Below are 22,217 nucleotides of genomic sequence, written 5' to 3'. Positions count from 1 at the left end.
GGAAGCCTGTTTCTCTCTCACCCTCTGCCTCTGCCTGCCACTCCTCCTGCTTGTGCAATCACACTTTCTCTCTCTCTCTGTCAAATAAAGAAATAAAATCTTAAAAAAAAAAAAAAAAAAAAAAGAACTTATGAATTCAACCCCCAAAAAACAAATAATTCAGTTAAGAAAAAGGCAGGAGATATGAACAGACATTTTTCTAAAGAAGAGAGATGGCTAACAGACACATGAAAACATGCTTAACATTACCTATCATCAGGGAAATACATATCAAAACTACAAAGAGATACCATCTCACACCTGTCAGAATGGCTAAAAATAACAACATAGGAAACAATAGAGGCTGGTGAGGATATGGAGAAAATGGAAGGCTCTTGCACTGTTGGTGGGAAAGCAAACTGATGTAGCCACTCTGGAAAACAGCATGGAGGTTCCGCAGAGTTAAAAATAGAACTACTCTAGGGGCGCCTGGGTGGCTCAGTGGGTTAAGCCGCTGCCTTCGGCTCAGGTCATGATCTCAGGGTCCTGGGATCGAGTCCCGCATCGGGCTCTCTGCTCAGCAGGGAGCCTGCTTCCTTCTCTCTCTCTCTCTCTGCCTGCCTCTCAGTGTACTTGTGATTTCTCTCTGTCAAATAAATAAATAAAATTAAAAAAAAAAAATAGAACTACTCTATGATCCAGCAATTGCACTACTAGATACTTGCCCAAAGGATACAAAAGCACTGATTTGAACGGACATATGACCCTGATTTTACGGCAGCACTATCAACAATAGCGAAATTATGGAAAGAGCACAAATGTCCAACGACTGAGGAATGGATATTGACTGATGGATAAAGATGTGATACACACACACGTGCACGTGTGCGCATGCTGAAATATTACCCAACCATAACAAAGAATGAAATCTTGCCATTTGGGCTGACGTGTATGGAGTTAGAGTGCATATGCTATGTGAAGTAAGTCGGTTAATAAAGACAAATACCATATTGTTTCACTCATATGTGGAATTAAACAAACAGGGGAAAGAAAAAAAGAGATAAGATTTTATTTATTTGACAGAGAGAGATCAGAAGTAGGCAGAGAGGCAGGCAGAGAGGGGGGAGCAGGCTCCCCGCTGAGCAGAGAGCCCCGTGAGGGCTTGATCCCAGGACCCCAGGATCATGACCTGAGCCGAAGACAGAGGCTTTAACCCACTGAGCCACCCAGGCACCCCCATAAAAGAGACTCTTAATGACAGAGAGAAAACTGTGGGTTGACGGAGGGAGGTGAGTGGGAATGGGCTAGATGGGTGATGGATATCAAGGAGGGCAGTTGTGATGAGCACTGGGTGTTATACATGAGTGATGAATCACTAAATTCTATTCCTGAAACTAACATTACCCTGTATGTTAACTAACTAGAATTTAAATAAAAATATGAAACATTAAAAATAAGAGACTGGCAGAATATATATCAATCTGTTAAACCAAATTATTTCTGGGTAGGGAAATAAGGAAAAAAGAAAAGTGATACTTTAATCGTACACTTTCCCTGCTTTCAATCTTTTACCAGAAGCATGTATTCATATAGTATTTGGTATTTAAAATAATATATTTTTAAAGTAGCAAAAAGCAATAAAAATCTTAAAAAAAATCTCAGAAAAGAGAAAATACCATGTTGTAGTCTGCAAGTTGTCCTTGAAACTCTTTGATTTCAACAGCTAAAGTTTCAGCTCTGCAAGCATAAAACAAATATTCATAAACACATAAATAAGAGCACTACAAACATTATGTATAACTATAAATTCATTATTAAACTTCTGAAATTACATTAAATGTTGCCTATTAATAAAAAATTTCTTGTATAATTTTAACTCCAAAATTACTTACCTCTTTTCATATGACAAATATACTGAATTCTCTTGATTGTACATTTCTATCTCTTTCTGAAGTTTATTAATTTCTGTTGTAAGTTCACTTATTTTACTTCTAAATGAAAAGAAATCAGAAAGTGAACAATATTTCTAAAACAGAAAAGAGCCTTTCTAGTCAAACAAAACAAACTTCTCATAAATGTGTAACAATATAAATGGTTTTGTGAAATTTCACTAAAGAAAGAAAAACAATTTATGTGGCTTATTTAACTAAGAATGAGGCATATCCCAACTTTGACAAGAAAATGAAAGAGAGGGCGCCTGGGTGGCTCAGTTGGTTAAGCAAATGCCTTCAGCGTGGGTCATAATCCTGGAGTCCTAGGATCAAGCCCCGCATCCGGCTCCCAGCTCCATTGGGGAGTTTGCTTCTCCCTCTGACCTTCTCCCCTTTCATGCTCTCTCCCACTCTCTCTCTTAAATAAATATATAAAACTTTGGAAAAAAAAAGAAAGAAAGAAAGAAAGAAACTTAAAGATATTCTCTAATCATTAAGATGAATTAGGACCAGAATGTAAGCCTGGTCAAACTAATAATCTTTAGACAGAAGTAGATACTTAATTGTCACCCTTACAGCTCCTGCTACCCTCTAGGACAGGGCTTCTGAAAAGCAGCACTACTCTATTTTAGGTCATTAAAGAATAGTCTCGCAGTCTGGCAGTTGTGAAAGAGCTATCCTGTCTACTGTAGGATATTTAACAGTATTCCTGGTTGAGGTATTGGTAGCACAACCCCTCAACCCCAGTTGTGACAACCAAATATATATCTAAAAATTGCCAAATATTCTCTAGGGGGCAAAATCACTGCCAGCTGAGAACCACTGCTATAGCATCAAACAGTTACATGAGGGGCGCCTGGGTGGCTCAGTGGTTTGGGCTGCTGCCTTTGGCTCGGGTCATGATCTCAGGGTCCTGGGATCGAGCCCCGCATCGGGCTCTCTGCTCCGCAGGAAGCCTGCTTCCCTCTCTCTCTCTCTCTCTCTCTCTCTCTGCCTGCCTCTCTGCCTACTTGTGATCTCTGTCTGTCAAATAAATAAATAAAATCTTTAAAAAAAAAAAAACAGTTACATGAATAGCTAGAACTATTCTTTTATGCAGAAGCACAAATCCTGGAGAAACAAGGAAATGCAACGATCAAAAATAGTTCTATATCTTTTTCTTCTTTTAATTAAAAAGTGGCTGGATATTAAGATATGCTATACAACTGATGGTCTCACTACTTTTTTTTTTTCTGATGTTAGTTTAGCTTAATGCTAACTAATGGACTGATGGGGAAAACCCTACACTTCTCTTTATTGACTTCTAGAAGTTTGAGAATCATAAACGATCCTGATAATGAAGAAATGAAAGAATCCAGAAGAACTAAGAAAGAAAACAGAACTTTTAGGACATGATAGAAGTATGGATCAAATGAAATGGAAATAAGAGAAAAAGAAGATCTAGATGAGAAGAAAGCAAAGTAAAATGGGAAAATAGAGTAGGTCATCTGAACAAGAAAAAGGTAGACTGAGAAAAAGAAAAAAGTTCTTAATTTAGAGCTTCATACTTAAGAGCCACAGAATAAACCTTCTGAATTAATTAAAATTAGGTCACACTTGTAGCAATTGACCAACTATACATTTATGTAAAAACCTACACTAGTTAATATATCATAAATAAGTATACACATTTTCCCTTTCTTATTAGATGCAACTGGTGACATGTCAGTGGTATGAATAATATATTCTAGGGAATTAGTGAAAAGAAGCATGAAAGATTATTCTTATCATTATATCAACAATAGTGAACTTGACATAAATAGTTCATCTACATGCAAATACATTAACAATTTAAAATCTCAGCCTAACTGTATTATCATTTGTAACACAGCCAAATTAACCAGAAATTATATCAGAACACAAAATAATTCTTAGAAATCAAAAGATACCTAATTATCTTAATAAATTCCAGAGTTAAAACTTCATACCATACATAGGGAAATACATACCGAAGAAGCCCAAGATAGTAAGATTTGTCTAAAATTTGTCTCTGGGGACCTAAAAAAAAAAGTTTTTAATTATTACTGTTCAGTTTGGAAATGCCACCAAAATAGCAAACCAAAGCACAACCATAGTTATAGCCCACCATTCTGATAGTCTTTATTTATGCCCCAATAAAGTTGATAATCAAGACGAATCATTAAAATGATAAAGAACACTGGGGCACCTGGCTGGGCCAGTCAGTAGAGCATGTGACTCTTGATCTCAGGGTAAAATGAAAAAAGAATATCTCAGAATCATGTCATAATGGAAACTTGAATTAAGACCACAAAAATGGGACTAGAGGTAGGGCTGTTGAGGCAGCAGACTCTATAGGTCAGGTTAACCAAATGCAAACTGAGAAAGTCTAGAATAGGTTTATCCAAGAGAACTTTCTGCAACAATGGAAATATTCTATATCAGCACTGTCCAGCAAAGTAGCTACTTGGGATTATTGAGCACTTGAAATGTGGCTGATGCTACTGGACAGCTGATTATTTATTTTACTTAATTTTAATTAATTATAGCTCATGTAGCTATTGATTATCATAATGGACAGTGCAGATTTAGACTGAATTTCTCAATGCAAGAGATTATGACTTTTCATAATTTATCTCTGAGACAAACTCACTATAAAGCACTTCACCATGCTTTGATTTATATATACCACAAACCAATTTTTTAATCATAAAATGGAGTGTACTATTATGGCTTTTTAAATACAGAGACATAAGGAAACATGCAGTAAAAATTTATACATTAGCCTTAGTCCCTTAAGGACTTACATATTATAATGAAGCATTAATTATCAGAAAAAGTAACACTTCTTTTTTTTTTTTTAAGATTTATTTGAGAGAGCAAGCACAAGCAGGGAGAGTAGCAGAGGGAAAGGGAGAAACAGACTCCCTGCTGACCCCTGCTAGATCATCACTTGAGCCAAAGGTAGATGCTCAACTTACTGAGCCACCAAAGTGCCCCTGTAATACTTATTAATTAAAATATACTCATCGGGGGGCACCTGGGTGGCTCGGTGGGTTAGATCGCTGCCTTCGGCTCAGGTCATGATCCTGGGGTCCTGGGATGGAGCCCTGTGTCGGGCTCTCTGCTCAGCGGGGAGCCTGCTTCTCCCTCTCTCTCTGCCTGCTTCTCTGCCTGCTTGTGATCTCTGTCTGTCAAATAAATAAATAAAATCTTAAAAAAAAATAAAATAAAATATACTCATCTTCTTAAAATAGATACCTTTCATTCCAGTTTTCATTCCACTCAAACCTTGTTGTGTTACAGGACGGTCAGCAACTTTGATTTGAGAAGAAAGAACTCCTCCTGTCGCTATGGGACCACCGCGAGAGGCTGGTCTTGCTGTTCCAGGTGGCATCTACATGAAAAATGTGATTGCAGTTTTAGTAAACTAGAAAAATACTATACCTCCTACTACTGTTAAGAGTGAAAAGATAATATATTTTAAAAATTAAAATTCTATTTAATTTGTAAAGCATTCCTTTTTTTGAATTTCTGAAATATGAAATATTAAGTGAAATTCTTTAACATTTAAAATGCTGTGAATATTAAATAGCACATTTCTTTAAAATTTAAAATTCTAAAAAAATTTAAATTCTATGTCAACTATATTTCAAGAAAAATAAGCTAAATGGACACATGAATAAAATTCTATGTGTAGACATTATTTATAATACCCCTAAATTGGAAAGGAACTAAATATATACCTATTTGTCCTTATTTAACCATAGGAAATGGTTGAATAAGTTGTAATATATTTTAAAAAGTTTATAAAACAGTATTCATAATTCTATTTTATAAAACAAAAAGTATGGAGAATTACATAATAAGCAGTAACAATGGTTATCCTCATTATGTTACCCTTTTCACAATTTGATGTTTTCAGCATTATTACAGTAACTGTATATGACCTTCAAATCACAAAAGAAGAAAAAATTTTCATTTTTAAATTGAAGCTATGTATAATTCTATCACAAGATAGCCAAGTAAGTGTTAAAGGATTACATCATTCAACAAGCATTCATGTTATTACTACACATGATTCTTTATGTCAGGTCTACAAAATCCAATATAACATTATACACTCTGAGGAAAGAACAAAAGATTCCCTTCTTTGGGCATCTAGGTGGCTCAGTGAGTTAAACATCTGCCTTTGGGTCCTGGGATTGAGCCCCATGTCATCCAGCTCCCTCTCTGCCTCACCCCCTTGTGCTTTCTCTCTCTCAAATAAATAAATAAAATCATCCGGAGAAAAAAAGATTCCCTTCTTGTCGGTTCTTACAACATGGACAGGTTGGGAAAGTATGAGACTACCCGATCCTGTTCCAAATTATCCTTCTTTTGTTTATCTTCCATCCTTTCTCTCTTTTTTTCCCACTCTCTTGTCAAAGAATGAAGTAGTAGATTAAATACATAGTAGACATTTTAGGCAGGGATTATATATAACCATTATCATTCATTTTGACTGTCTTTAATACAGCTACTCTCTAATCCTATCAGCTAACATAATTTTTTAAAGGTTTTATTTATTTATTTGACAGATCACAAATAGGCAGAGAGGCAGGCAGAGAGAGGGGGAAGCAGGCTCCCTACTGAGCAGAGAGGCCAATGAGGAGCTCGATCCCAGGACCCTGGGATCATGACCTGAGCCGAAGGCAGAGGCTTTAACCCACTGAGCCATCCAGGTGCCCCAGCTAACATAATTCTTAAGTGGTTCTGAGAATTACTTGGTAATTTACTGGGGGGCAGGGGGCAGCAACAGTAAAACATTCCGAAGAATATGCTGGACACAGAAACACTGTTTACCACAAATTCAAACTAAACTAGTTCAGGGTTATCCTGAGTGATCTGTGGAAGAGAATGCTAAATCTCTTCCCAGGTAAACTTTACCAAATGAAAATACAGAGAAGTATAAACGAACATTACACACATTTAAAAGAATGAATAGACATATGTATTCATATGAAAATATACTTACAATATATTATTGAAAGTAATGGGTAAGATACATAATAATGTATGTAGTATTATGGTCATTTTAGAAAATACTGAAATCATATAATCTCATATGCATGTGTGTTAGTGTTTGTAAATGAACAGAAAAAAGTCTGGAAAGATACACAGCACACTGCTGACAATAGTTATACCTAGTTTAGGAAGGAACTCTGACACTTCTCCTTTGTATGTTTTACAGCAAGCATCAATATTTTAAAAAACTACAAACATTAAATGGGTAAAGCACATGGCACTGAGTAGGTGGCCAGTAAGTATCCGCATTCTTTTATGAATACTTAATTAGCAAGCATAAATTCTTACTAAAATAAAAATTCTTAGAAGCTCAGTACCATGTATGTGAAGACTTTAGAAAAATCATTTCACTATAAGCTGATGATGTTGATAGTATTACCTGAAACTCCAGAAAAATCCAAAAAGTTTAAGAAAACCTGACTTAACCAAAAATTTTCCCTCCAAAAATTACTATTCTTCTTGTGAATTAAACACAGGACCCAGCATTATCTCTAGTTTGCAGTTAGTCTACTGTGTAAGCTTGACATACAAGGAGTTGAAATCATCTGTTGCAAGCATCAGAAAAATTAATATGAATATTCTGGCATATTAATTTCTTTCTATGTATGTATAAATGTATATTTTTATTCAATTGGCACCACACTGCTTTTTACACTTAATACTGTATTATAAAGACATATAAATTCCTCAAATACTCTTCGAAAATAATTTTTAAAGACTACTTCATAGCCTATTATAGGGATAGATATATCAATTTATTTAAGATTTACCTGTTGTGAGGTAATTGCTTTCATATTTTCACTATTATAATTCTAATGAAACTGTAATAATCATCTTTACAGGATATTATTCTATTTAGAATTATCAGTTTATAATGTTTATCTAATTTTTTCTAATGTGGTGTACATTTCCCTTACTAATTTATGACACTCCCCATTTCACATTAAGCTATTAACACTTTCTAGTTTGTTTCTAGACTGCTGTGGCAACCAAAATATGTCTTATTACTTATAATGTATTTTTATATTAGAGTACGGTACATTTCCTTATTTTTGCTTTTTTATTGTTTTAGATGAATTTTAGAATAGTTTTATATGATATCTCATGTAATTTTGATGGAACATAGGTTTCATAGCCTTACTATATATAGAAAGAGCTCTTACAAGTTAGTAAAGTTTGCTTTCTCATTCTAAGATTCTAAACTCTATGACATATATATTGCAAATATTTTTTACCAATTTGTCATTTTTAACTTTTTATGGTGTTTTCAATTTTTAAAAATTCAAATATGTAAATATAAAATACTTTCCCTATCAGTGTTTGGTGTTCCTGTTTTACAAAGGCCTAGTCCACATCAAGTTTACATGAAGTACTTGCCTATATTCTCCTCTAGTATGTTGATGGTTTCATTTTTCAAATATGAAGTTTCTAAAACATCTAGAATTCTGTGTGAGGGAGGGGTCAATTTTTAAAAATAAATGGTTTACCCATTATTTGAATGCAGTACTGAATGCTTCATGTTTTTCCAACTATTTTGAAATGTCACCTTAATCATTACATTCTAATATATGTCTAATTTTATTTGTCTATTCCATTTCATTTGATCCAGGCACCAATAAACTATACCATTTAAATTATTGTACCTTTAAAATAAATTTGAGTATCAGTATTAGCAGACATCTCTCAATAATGTCTTTCAGACATCCTCCCACATTTATACTTCTAGGTATTTTCCCCCCAAAAATCATGTATAATAGTATGCTGACAGAATAAAGAAAGAACAAAGAAGAATTATTATAAACAGGCTTTCCAACTTCTACCAGGACATATGCTCAAGAATTGTTGAAACTTACTCCAGTTGCCACTCTAATATTTCCTGATGGGGGTCGTATTCCAGAAGGAGGTCTTCCAGGCAACCCAATTCCACCACGAGAAACAGGGCGAGCTGCTGAAGGTTTGTGATTACTGGCCATTTGTTCACTTTGACCACTATTTGGAAACAAGAAACAGTTCAATTCTCCCTTGTATTTTCTATAGCAAGACAATGGAAATCCACATAGCTTTCCTTTGAACATTTAATCCACAGTAACTTTTCTTGCAAATTGCCATTCCAAGTACTACTTCAAGGCTAAACCTGCTTCGTTTCGTTCAAATTTGACATTGTTACATTTAAAACAGAACCATGAAATCATTTACTATAATATGCCTTCCTCAGTTCCCTATTTTCTTACCAAAATGCATGCCCCTGTCTTGAGCTCTTCCCATCTTCTAGTAAAATTCTCTTTTCTGACATATCCAGCTTTGTTCTCCCCTATTTCTTCTCTGCACTCTTGGTCTATGATTCACTCCCTTGTATTCTCAATTCTATTGTCAAATACTTCATTTTACTCTTTGCTTTACCAGAATCCCAACTTGTCCCAAAAACACTTTCAGTAGTAAAGGCTGTTTTTGCTTCTCAATCCACAAATCCAAAGCAAAGGGAGTGCACAACACTTCCATTGCTCCCCAGTGTCACTTTCAAAATATTACTCTTACAAATGTTAAAAAAAAAAAAAAAAAAAAAAAAAGAACAAGACTCTCTTCCTTTGATGACCATGGAATGCAACCTTATTGCCTTGGATCTTTTCTGGTTGCTTTGCTTAGGGACCACCTCACCTCCCCCCGCCCCCATCTTCACTAAAGTCTTTTGTACCTAGCTCAGTCTCTCTTTTTCAGTCCAACCTATGTCCTGGATGAATTCCACGGGGATACTGGGTTCAAGGTAACATACCTAACATTCAAGGTCACAGTTTCCAGACTTAAATTTCAGTAACCATTTCACTCCATTTCGGTCACCTATAGTTGTGGGTAGACCTGGAGCTTTGTCATCACCTGGAATTGCTTCACTTCAGTATCAACTGAAATACTTCATTCTCTGATCTTAGTCTCCTCCTTATACCAGTCTCATCTTTATTCTCACTACATCTCCCTTTAAATCAGTTCTTCAATTCATTCATTCTCTCCCAGTTTATCAGCCCCCTCCTTTGCTCATCAGAATATAATATTTAAAGTTTGGCTGATAATTTAGAATAGCATTTTTCACATTATGGGTCATGACCTATTAGTGGGCTGTGAAAATAATTAGGGTTAGGGTTAGGGTCCATTCAAACATGGAATAAAAAATACGAGTTCAATGCATAAAGGAAGAGTATTGTTTCATTAAATTTTGTTTCAGTTATCTTTACATAAATTTACACCTTAGTGAAAAAATATTGCAAAAAATGCTATCCATCATTTAAGCAAGTCCTAATCGCTATTCACAGACGACTATAACAAATTTAACAGTTTGAAGTATTACTTCAATTACAGAATTACTAAAATGTGACAGAAAAGTAGTGAGCAAATGCTGTTGGGAAAGTGGTGCTAGCAGCCTTGCCTGAGGCAGGTTTGCCACAAACCTTCAATTTGTAAAAACAAAAACAAACAAAAACAACACAATATCTGGGAAGCTCAAGAAAAATGAGGAATGACCGCTGTCAATGTAAAATTTAAGTCTATTACTCTAGCTTTCCTGATAACTTCAAGAAAATGTACAATATATATAAAACTTCCACCTGATTGCCACTGCCTTGTTGTCTTGGAAAAAGCTTAGCATTAGATGAGACCCAGAAGGTAAAATGAAAAGGGTCACTTTTAACAAACATGCCATTAACTCCTGGGCCATTCACGCAAACATTCACACCATCTCCACCGTTATTCACACAGAGACGCAGCCTGGCCTTTGGTTCCAGAAAAACGAGTGACATAAACTTTAGTTCTGACTGTCACCAGCTATATAATCCCCGCTGGATGTTTTTCCTCCTCTGTAGGACCCAGTGTGGCAGTGAGCCTGTACCTTGCAGAGCTGTTGTGGAGAGTACAGATACTAGATCTAAAATATCTGCCTCCTAATTACTGCTACATTATTGTCCCTAAACCAGCCATTTAAAAATATATGAAGAAGTGGAAAGTTGCCAATACGAGACAGAAATCTGTTACTTTAAGTAAAATCCTTAAAGTGAATTTCCTTTTTGAGGTTCTGGATTTCTTCTCTCTGGTCTCGCCTTGTCAGGTTTCCTCAGGGGACTGTCAGAGGAGGTCTCTCTACAAGTTTTGCGGGACTGGGGTCGGACTTCCCTAGCCTGGCGACAGGCTGAGGAGAACAGCGAAGAGTGGGAAAGTTCGGGTAGGTCTTCTTTGGAGCGGACCAGGTTCTCCAACGTGAGAAAACAGGCTCCCGAGGGACTGGGGGAGGGATAGATGAAACCCGGAATTTCTCACCTTCTCCGTCGCCTCAGGAAGGAGATCACAGCGGTCAGGGGAGTTCCAACTACTTTCCGAAGCCGCCGCCCCGGCGGATCCCACTACTCTACCTCAGTAACCGTTACCTCATTCGCGACTCCTCAGCTCGCCCTCGCGCAGCTTTCCCGGACTCTGCGACCTAAACATTGCCAGCCCCGCGCGACTGCGTATCCCGGCAACGGGGGCGGGGCGGGGAGAGAGCCCTCGTCCTGATTGGCCAATCTTTAGCCTCTGCTGGTAATCACAGGCGAGGCGAGTAAACTGCTCTCGCGAGAGTAGAGGGCTAATTTTTGCGGCGGAATACCACGGTGCTTTTCTGGAAGCCGCAGAAAACCACGATTTAGCTGGGAAAGAACATTTTATTGGAAGACTTTAGTGTTCTTTTATAGTTACAACAACCTCTCTGATAGTGTGCCCTACTTGAATTCACTCTAGCGAGTTTTATTATATCACTATGTTACCTCACATGCGCTATTATTTTTAGTAAAAACTAAAGTGTTTTTGTGGTAGGCAGCCTTGTACGATCTTTTTATTAGAGGCAGTTTTCCTTCCTGTTCGAACTGCACAACGCATACAACATTATAGATGTGCTTCTCGTACCACCTATTTCTTCAATGGTTGGAAGTTTTCTATCTTTAAGCTTCCTTTCAGAGTTCTTTTGATCAAAGTTTGTGAGAAAGGATGAATTAAAAGGACAGTGCTCTTGAAATATTTTAGTGTATTTCTTTTAAAAAACCCACACAGTCTAAGAACTACTTCATCTCAAATCCCACCTCTCTAGTGAAGTAACTAGCAGTTTGCTTTCTTCCAATCTTCCTATCGAGTTGATGTGATGGCTGCTATACTCACAACCTACATATATATTGGACTTTTAACATTGTTTACATTATTTCCAAGTTGCATACATTATTTATATCCAGATTTATTTTCTAATATGCCTGCCTTCAAGTAATTTAAGATGAATCCAACAGAAAATGAAATAATGTCATGTGGCTAACTTCTCACTTCAAGTTTGTTAGATATTTTTTATGTAATTCTCCCATTTGAGCCCAGCATATTTCTAGTGGTCATTTATTATCCTTTTGGTCACTGTAGTGAATGGTAGTAGCATTTGCCACTCCAAAATATGCCACTTTCGTATAAGGATTATTTTGAGCTAAATGCAATTGGAAAGAAGATACAAGAAAACCGACCATTCCCCTATTTGCCTAAAAGCAGGACATAAATTTTCAACGGTGTCCCTTCTTGCGTCTCTGTACCAGGAAGGATAAAAGTCATGGAAGACAATTTCAAACCTTTTGTCAGCCTAGAGGCTACATGGAGAAATCTACGTAACAAACTACTAACTTTAGCTCCCCATATATTTGCCTCTCCATAATTTGCTGCCTCTAAAGACTTAAGGTCTAGAGACTTAAGGTCCTTTTCTTCTGTAAATACTGTTCCTTCGTTAAGATATTATATAAGCCCAGACTCTAGCCACCTCTTTGAGTACTCACCTCTGAGTTTCTCTTGTACGAATGTGATATACATATTTATGTTTGTTTTTCTCTTGTTAATCTTTTGTTACAGCGCCCCCACGGAAAGCCTACAAGGGTAGAAAGAAAAAAGTTTTCCTTCCCTACAACCTCTGTCCACGTGCTCCATAAACAGAATTGTCCGGGAGAAGCTACTGACCTGGAGGTTTCTCCTTGAGTGCCTTCAGACACAGGGGAGAGACCCAGCATTTGTCATTTGTATGAAGATGTCACAGTTGGGAAAAACGTCTTAAATCTTAGAATGGCTTAACGCATGAAATATTTTCATTTTTTAGTGTACCAAGAACGCAGCTTAGTGTGCACAGGATTTAAGGCAAACGATTGATTACAACTTGTCCCTAGCTCTCTCGTTTTAACTAAAAACAACGTTTAGCTTGTGAAAATCTCCTGAGACTTTAGAGTAGGTTTGGGGAGTTCAGGGCTAAGCTGCCCCGACACAAGGACCGAAGCAGTTTTTCTCAACCACAAGGGAGCGCGCAGCCCCTCGGTTCAAGATTTAAAATATCCGGATTCGGCGCCCCTGCAGCTCACGTCCCGCTGGCGCGTGGCATTGTGGGATTTGTAGTCCCAGCCCACACCTTTTACCGCAATAAACAGTACAGCCAGGACTCGGAGACGACTCGGACTCGGACAGGATCTGGATTAGGGCCACCGGGCGAAACAGCCGGACGTTGGCTCTAACTTGGCTGGCGGTCCGAGGAGTGGAAGGGAAGCGAACTTCAGCTCGGCGTCGCCTGCGCAGCTGGGACGCACACGCTTTGCGTCATGGCGGGCTGAGACAGATGATGAATTCCGGTGTGCATGTCAGGGTTGCTGTGTCACTCGGCCCGTTCGGCGCTCCCCTTTCCCGTCGCCCTTCCGCGCCGGCTCTCGGGCTCTTCCGGTCCTCAGCGGCCCTTCACCTGCAGGCCCCTCGCACGCCGCGCTCGGGCGCACCCCCGGCCACCCCTGCGAACTGATCTCGCGCGGTGCCTGGGTCCCGGGCCTCGGACCAACGAGGGCCATGGCCAGCGGCGCCGCCAGGTACCGGCTGAGCTGCTCGCTCCCAGGCCACGAGCTGGATGTGCGGGGCCTGGTATGCAGTCTGTATCCGCCGGGGGCCTTTGTGTCCGTGTCCCGAGACCGCACTACCCGCCTCTGGGTCCCCGACAGGTGAGCGCTGCGAGCCCGGAGATTCCCACCACCCATCCCCGCCTATGTTGCAAGCTTCCTACTGCTAATGGGAAGGGAGGGACGCTTCCTTGCTGTTGTTCCGCGCTCTTCCCGGCCTTGACTCCAGTCTGCCCGCCCTCCCAGTTCTGAGAGCACTAGTACTGTGGGCTCACACTGTAAGAAACCTGTAAGATTTAGGGAGAAAGAACACGGCTTTTGGTTAAGAGACGTGCATTCTTGTCCTAGCGGGAAACAGAGACGTACATTCTTGTCCTAACTTAATCACTAACGGATGGGTGACCTTGGACGAACCTCTTATCCTTTGGGCGATGATTCTCCATGTTTCTTTTAGATCTGAAAATGTACTGATGCTAGGTGCATTCTCCCTAAATGTGATATTGTGAAACCTCTTTGAGAACCTCGGTTCTCAAAAATTGCGTGCAGAAGGTTGCATTGGCTCCTCTAGTCATAGTCGAAATCAGAGTTTCTTAGTCTGTAGTCTGGGGTGGGCCTGGATGGAGGGGATGAAGATTTTCACATGTTATATGGATGTTTGGGGATGTGCTATTTTCTTGAGAGAAAGCCAGTTGCCTTCAAAAGATTGTCGGAGAGATTAACCAAAAAGAGAAATTAAGGAACAAAAGGTTAAGCTTAGGTCCAAATCCTGTTAAGGTGTCGTTTTCTTTTTTGTCTGGTTCTTACAAGAAATTTACGACCTGGGAGACATAGTTCAGTTCAGAAAGAGAAAACTTCTGGTTATTTACTTTGATTTGTGGTAAGTCCCCATTGGTATAGGTTTCACTCATTTTGGGTAACCATGCATAAATTCAGGTCATAACTGTTGGTTGAGTGCCTCCTGTTTGTTTACAATCCTGAGGAAGAGTAAGACAAGAGACAAGTTCCCTGTTTTTATGGAGCTTTCTTATAGTCTGGAAGGAAAGGTGGATCAGAAAAAAAGGTAATTGTTCATTGGCATGTGTACTATGAAAAAAGCAAGTATAGTTAGAGAATTGAGTGGAGGGATGTTGAAGGAAGGAAGGATGTTAAAGAGGAGGGTTTCAGTTTTGTTTTGTTTTTTAAAGCTGACACTAAGATGGACCTGGTCATGGGAGCAAGGAATGAGGAGGGATAAATTCAGAGAGCTCTATGGACAGTGGGAGGATCAAGCACAGAGACCCTGGACTAAGAAAGAGGCAAGTCCCTTTGTGCGGGAGGGAATGAGTTTGGAGGGAACCAGATACTGTGGTATGAGCGCTGCTAGAAAGTAAGCAGAAGCCTTCACATACAGGGAGCAGCATGATTTGATTGACTTGTTGAGAAGTTCTGCTAGCTGCTGGTGGAGATTGGATTGCAAAGGGATAAACCTGGAAATAGATCTGTTTGGAGGCTTTTGCTGTAGTGCAGCCAATACATGATGATCAAGAGACTAGAAATACTGCAGAGCAACCGCCTGTATTGAATTGAATGAGATGATCTCTACAGGTCTCTTTTACCTCTAAGATTCTGTGATATTCCAAATCACTTAGTAACACTAATACATTACTTTTGTGTATTTGAGTGTGACCCCTGATTAAGCTTATATCTTTAAAGTTGAGTTCAGTTAGATGCATATACCAGTAGGATATAAACATTGCAGCAAGGAGTAACTAAAGGATGTCTGCTGTCATAGTTGAGTCCTGTCATTAAACTTCACACATTTGGTAGGCCTCTGCTAGGTAATAAGAGCTTAAGTCACTGGAGCATTTGGATTTTTTATGAACTTCAGGAATTTGAGGCTGAGATCATTTATCTGGAAAGTAGTCGAGCAAAAAAAAATTTTTTTAAACTCCTGTTTTTTTGTTTTTGGTTTAAAAATCATTCATGAATGTATTCAGCTAACACTGATTGAGAGTATGCATTGTGCCACACACAGTAGATAGTGGGTGATTAGTGGGAAAAGATTGTTTTATCTCTCATTTCCAACTGCTCAGAGCAGGGCATCTCATAGCCACTGGGTGATGGGTCTTTTCTACATCCATAGAAAAAGTGTCCTCAAGGCTGACATCCTGACAATTTCTATTTCATGGTATGTTAATAAAGTAAATGAACTGCTAAAATTTTTGCGGCCAAATAGTAAATAAAAATTGTTTTCCCAAGTGCACTGTTAATTGAGTTCTCTAACAGGGTAGTTAGTATACAGAGGAGTGGGGATGATGGGAGAATTTAATTTAGTTTTAGGGAAGCAAAATAGTTATATGCACTAAACCAGGTTTACTGTGTCTTTTGCAAAAGCCCCTTGAAAAAACTCTCTGGGCCTTCTGAAGTCTCTTCAGAATGAAGACATTATTTTTTGATTGTATATTGAACTGAACCAGTCAACATGCCATTATTCCAGATTGCTTCAGGCCTCTTTATAAGCCCACTTCAAATTAAACTGGATTTCTCAAATCCGTTACCAACTGTTGCATTGCCTTTTGAAAACTATCTATATTTGAAAGAAGCAACTTCAGATTTAAGGTTGTGTTTTAAATCTTCATTGACCATGCTGAGGTTGAAATAACTTGTCCCTTGTTTAAACACTCAGCACTTTGGGACCCAAGTGCAGTAGTTCCCTGGGGTTTATTGAGAAATCAGAGCCATTCTCTCCCTAGCCCCCGGTTTCCCTTTCTTGGAGGCAAAATTTTTATCTTTTTTAACTGCTTATTTATTTTTTTTGTTTTACTTCTGTGTCTATGTATAAAGTGCTTAATGCTGTTTCTTTTTATTTTTTAAATGTTTTAGGCATTTTTCTATTCCTACAGCGGAGTACCCAGCCAACCCCCATCACATATGCACCCAGCCAACCCCCATCACATATGCATCTTTTCTATGCTCTGACTCTAATAGTTAACCTTAATTTAGACGAAATCAGTATCTTATGACTGTATAGAGTCTATTTACACTGGAGCTGTGGAATAAACTATAACTTTTCCTCAGCCATTTTATGATCTCCCTGTAGCTAATAAGTGCCCTGTTTTAGGTTTTCATTTGCTTCATTTTCTATGTATTTATCATCAATTCAACTTCATATTCTTCGCTAGTTGTCCAAGTCTCTTAAGACCTTTTGACACTCTGGATATTTCAGTTTTATCTTCCTGGCAATGAAAAATTTCTGACCCTAATCTTTCTATCCCTGGTACACAACAAATCCTGAAATCTCCCTTCATTGTGCTCTCCACAGTTCCTTCTTTTGGGCCTCCTGTATTGGATTTCTGTTATCTCTATTCTTTTACTTTCTTGTTTTCTTTCCTGATGCCTTTTTGGAGCATATTTTTCAGGAGCTTCCTGAAATACAGTGCCCTGGTGATAAATGTATTAAGACCTTGCAAGTCTGAAAATTATTTTATTCTGCTTGCTACTTGAATAATAATTTAAATGTTTGTACCATTCTAATTCCCAGATAATTTTCCTTCCGAATTAAGGCGCATTGCTCCATTGCATTTTAGCCTCTGATGTTACAATTGAGAAGTCTGAAACCAATCTGATTCTTGAGTTATAATTTTTTTCTCTCTGGAAGGCAGGGTATATTTATGCATTGTTTAGGGCCATTAGTGGGCCCTTAAATGTGAAAACTTGTGTCTGTAAGTTCTGGAACATTTTCTTAACTCAGTTCTTAGGTTTCTTCCTTGTCATTTTCTCTGTCCTATTTTCTGGAACTTTTTTTAAAAGATTTTATTTACTTACTTGACAGAGATCGCAAGTAGGCAGAGAGAGAGGAGGAAGCAGGCTCCCTGCTGAGCAGAGACCCCCCCCCCCTTGTGGGGCTTGATCCTAGGACTCTGGGATCATGACCTGAGCCAAAGGCAGAGGCTTTAACCCACTGAGCCACCCAGGCACCCCTTTTCTGGAACTTTTAATTCAGATATTGAACTTGTTTCTGAATTTATTCTCTCTCTCTCTGTCTGCTCTATTCTCTCAGAAATTGCCTTAACTTTTTGTGAAATTATGTTCTTTTTTCATAGTTGCAGTATCTTCTATCTCTAAGAATAATAGTGATGGGGGAGCACCTGGGTGGCTCCGTGGGTTAAAGCTTCTGCCATGGACTCAGGTCATGATCCCAGGGTCCTGGGATCGAGCCCCGCATTGGGCTCTCTGCACAGCAGGGAGCCTGCTTCCTCCTCCCTCTCTCTCTGCCTGCCTCTCTGCCTACTTGTGATCTCTGTCAAATAAGTAAATAAAATCTTTAAAAAAAATAAGGATAATAGTGATGATATTTTAATTTTAAGTTATTTTTTTCTTAGTGATCTGTTTCCTTCAAATTGGTCCCCCCCCCCATTTATTTTGATCGCTATATTTCATTGTAAAAATGGCTTTCCCTAGATGTCTTTTATCCTTATTTTGTACTCATTGTTAAGAGTGGAAAACTAAAAAGAAGCTCCTGGGTTTGCTCACGGTTCAGACTTGCTGGCTGTCAGCTTCATTTTAAGATTATCTGGCTGGACCATTTCATTGGACTGATCTCCTGCCTTGAGAATGACTGCCCTTGTGAATGTACATGTTCCTTATACCCCAAAGTTCAAATATGCCTTGTGTCCTTCCACTCAAAGATTTTAAGCTTTTCTAAAGAATAAAAGTTCAGGGGCGCCTGGGTGGCTCAGTGCGTTAAGCTGCTGCCATCGGCTCAGGTCATGATCTCAGGGTCCTGGGATGGAGCCCCGCATCGGTCTCTCTGCTCAGCAGGGAGCCTGCTTCCCCCTCTCTCTCTGCCTCCTTGCGATCTCCATCTGTCAAATAAATAAATATTAAAAAAAAAAAAAGAATAAAAGTTCAGGCTTTTGCTGGGTGCAAGAAGGGCAGTGTCTGGCTGTTTTTGTTGTTGTTGTTGTTTTTCCCTTAACACTGGTATTAAAGTTTTTTTTTTTTTTCATCAGTTCAAGAAATAGTTAATGTTTACCACATATAACATTGTGTGAGGAGCTTGGGGAGATAAAAAGAAGAACTGGATCTGGATTTTGCCTTTCAGAACTTCATAGATCACTAAAGAAGATGCACATGAACATCTATACTGGGAAGTGCTGAGAGTCCCAAAGTATATTTAGTGGTTTATATAATACATATTTTTAAACATGTCCTGTCTTTTGGATTTCATTAGGCATATTGATAATGCTTTCTAAGGGCACTTTTTTTTTTCCCAAAATACTCTGGATAAGTTAAAAATAGCTACTACCAGATACCATCCTTTGAAGATTTTTTCGTATGATTCAGCTTCCAACTGATTCTGAAGATTTGCAGTAGTCTTCCTTATTCTAGTTCCTACCCTTTTTTGTCCCTATTGCTAGATAGTGCTGCTAACATTGTTGAGGTTTTGGGGGATTCATTGGTAGACTGGCCCTCTACTTTGCCTAATACCTACTTAGAACTCAATTCTCTCAGGTCTCCTATACCCTTTACTGTTTTTCAGCCAGCTTTTAGTATTCAAAATAGTATTCCTGTTTCTTTTCTTCTTATTCTTCCTGACCTTGTGGGTTTATGCTTTTCTTTAAAATGTGTGTGTATTTATGTTTATGTGGGAGTCTTTGATATGCAGTTGTCCTATCTCCTTCCACTACACTGCAGACTTTTTGATTTAGCTTGAGTCAGGGATATAATTTTTTTATATTGCTCTCAGCCTCTAAGTTACTGTTGTTTGACATAGTAGGTAAGGCAGTGATGCTGAGTGACTGAAGAGTAAAACAAATTGATGACCAACCTTCCTTCTTTCCTTCCTTCCTTCTAGTAGGCTCCATGCCCAGTGTGGAGCACCACACAGGGCTTGAACTCATGACCCTGAGATCAAGACCTGAGGTGAGAGCCAGAGTAGGACACTTAACTGACTGAGCTACCCAGACACCCCTGAAGTTGATAATCGTTCTAATCCCAAGATAGTTATTAATATGCTGTGTCCCTAGAGCAGTTGTTTTTATATCCCTTTATTCCCTTAGATTGGTAGTTTAGCTATTTAGATATACATACTATACTAATGGGTACTAAGTTAATGTTTCATAGTATGAAAATACACTCATTGTGTTTAAGGCTTATCGATAGTAGATTCCATTATCCTAATTGCATGAATGTTTCACTTCACTAGGGATTTCTAAGGGTAACAGTCACAAATGAATAGAAATAAAGATGGAATATGAGAAAAAGCCATTGACGATGTTTGTTTCCCTCCCTTTCCTTCCTCATTTTTTCTGTTAATTAACATGCTGTTCTCAGTGAAATACAAATTAAACTTTGAATTTGATGTGAATCTCAATAGTTGCTAATAAAATTAGTTATTTCATATTTAACTTAAATCATATCTTAAAGTAATATGTACTATAAAGTTCAACCTAATAAACACTAAAAGGAAGCAAGTACTTTGGCAATTCATCTCATGTCCTGTGCCAATTAAGGGGACGGTGTATGTCTTGTTAATTACCACATCTTTCTAGTCCTAACAGGGGCTTTACAGAAATGCACTGTATGAGTGGTCACTCCAATTTTGTATCTTGTGTATGCATCATACCTTCAAGTGACATGTACCCTCATGGACTAATCGCCACTGGAGGAAATGACCACAATATTTGCATTTTCTCACTGGAAAGTCCAGCACCGCTTTATATACTGAAAGGTCACAAGAATACTGGTGAGTATAATGCTTCGGTTTTTTTCTATTTGAAGAAGTTTCATCCTTTTGAAAGTAAAATTCACATATCTGCATTCCATACTATTATTATGTTTGTTTTACGTAGGCTGTGGCTTGCTAATGAAAACCTTTTTAGATCATCCTCATTCTGTAAATTCTCTGTTACAGATTTTTTTGTTGTCATCAGTGAAGGTTGACATGCTTAAAAATACATACATAAAAATAAAGTATTCCATTTTAAAAGGAAGAAGCTGTAAAATTTTAATACACTTTGTGGTTTTGGTTTTTCAACTACTTCGTGCAAGGAATTAATATGCTTGGGAAGACCAAAAGTATTTCTTCATCTTTTGGTTGTTACATCTGTATTTATAAAGCAAATCGAAGACTGAGAACAAATGTGTTTGGGCCTTGTATCATAACTGCAGAATAGTTAATACTTTTGAATATTGTTTTCTATGATTTGTATAAATTTCTGATTGATCTTCCTAGATTTCTGTGTGGCTTCATAGCTCTTTGTTATAAAACGATAGCTTATTAATCAGTGCAGTATATGTACTTATTTTGTATCCATATCTGTAAGCAAATAGGATGGCCCATCAACACATTAAACTTAATTCCTTTAAAAAATTTGGTTTGTTTTGTGTGTATGTATGTGAAATCTTGAATGATACAGACTTTTTTAAACTTTATTAAGTCTTGAAATGTATGTAAGAGTAGAAACACATTATTTTATGAGTTATATATAAAAGGATAATGCTCTTTTCCACCCATGTATTTACTTAGCTTTATATGTATTGTCAACACATGGCCTATCTTGTTTCATCTACCCCCTCTTCCACAACATTATTTTGAAGGAAATTTCACTTTTACAGCTTTTCAACTCTGCCATTGTGTACAGAAGCAGCCATTGACAATAAATAAATGAATGAGCATGTCTGTATTTCAGTAAACCTCTATTTGTAGACACTGAAATTTGAATGTCATAATTTTCACATATTAAGAAATAGCTTTTGATTTTTTTCCCTCAATCACTTAAAAATGTAAAAACCATTCCTAGTTTGTACACTGTACAAAAACAGGTGGCCCACAGGCCATAGTTCCTTGAGCCCTTTAAAAGATACAAATTATCTTTTTTTCTTAAATAATCATTATGCCTAAAACAAAACGTAATTTTTTATTATCAAGTATCAAGGCTCAAATTATACTCAGTTGTCTCATGCAAGTTTTTTTTTTACAGTTTGAACTGTGACCCAGCTAATGTCCACATGTCTTTTACTCTATGGGTTTCTTTCCCTTTTTTACCTCTCTGTATTTGAAATCATCTTATTTATCCTGTAGGATTTCCCACAATCTGAACTTTGCTGATTAAAGCCTTATTGTTTCCTTTTACATGTTCCTCAATCCCTTGTATGTCTTATAAGCTATTAGATCTAGAAGCTTAATCAGATTCATATTCAAGTTCTTGGCAAATACACATTATAGGTAATATTGTGTACTTTTTGTTGTAGCACATTAAGAGGCACTTAAAATCTCTGTGATATTAAGATTAATTAGTAGGTTCAAGTGTTGTATCATTCATTCATCTTAAATTCTGATCAGTCTTTTATGTAA

At 37.8% G+C, this 22,217-nt stretch overlaps 2 protein-coding genes across 4 annotated transcripts in view; one reads left to right on the top strand and one right to left on the bottom strand.

Annotated features, from left to right (window-relative positions):
- Window positions 1-12,874, bottom strand: part of IFT74 (intraflagellar transport 74) — a 91,349-nt gene extending 78,475 nt beyond the window's left edge. Inside the window, exons 1-6 of one of the 3 annotated variants that reach the window (XM_082694507.1) lie at window positions 12,791-12,874; window positions 8,828-8,963; window positions 5,169-5,304; window positions 3,899-3,947; window positions 1,872-1,970; window positions 1,656-1,716 (exon numbers count right to left, since the gene is read on the bottom strand). In XM_082694507.1, the coding sequence (XP_082550633.1) occupies window positions 1,656-1,716; window positions 1,872-1,970; window positions 3,899-3,947; window positions 5,169-5,304; window positions 8,828-8,947 (465 nt within the window). In that variant the 5' untranslated portion in view covers window positions 8,948-8,963; window positions 12,791-12,874. Of the gene's footprint in view, window positions 1-1,655; window positions 1,717-1,871; window positions 1,971-3,898; window positions 3,948-5,168; window positions 5,305-8,827; window positions 8,964-11,273; window positions 11,494-12,790 lie in introns of those variants that run through there. The other 2 variants (XM_082694506.1, XM_082694505.1) reach the window with 2 other exon arrangements.
- Window positions 12,393-21,227, top strand: PLAA (phospholipase A2 activating protein; the record flags this gene model as incomplete). The annotated part of the gene is made up of 3 exons (XM_082695190.1): window positions 12,393-12,431; window positions 13,476-13,981; window positions 20,413-21,227. 3 exons carry the CDS (start codon window positions 12,393-12,395, stop codon window positions 20,801-20,803), a joined length of 936 nt encoding a protein of 311 aa, XP_082551316.1. The 3' UTR covers window positions 20,804-21,227.
- Between the last annotated feature and the right edge of the window lie 990 nt (window positions 21,228-22,217).

This window comes from Mustela nivalis (genome assembly GCF_964662115.1).
Source record: "Mustela nivalis genome assembly, chromosome: 13".
In the NCBI taxonomy this organism is placed as follows: Eukaryota; Metazoa; Chordata; class Mammalia; order Carnivora; family Mustelidae; genus Mustela; species Mustela nivalis.
This window is presented reverse-complemented; position numbering and strand designations above follow the sequence as displayed.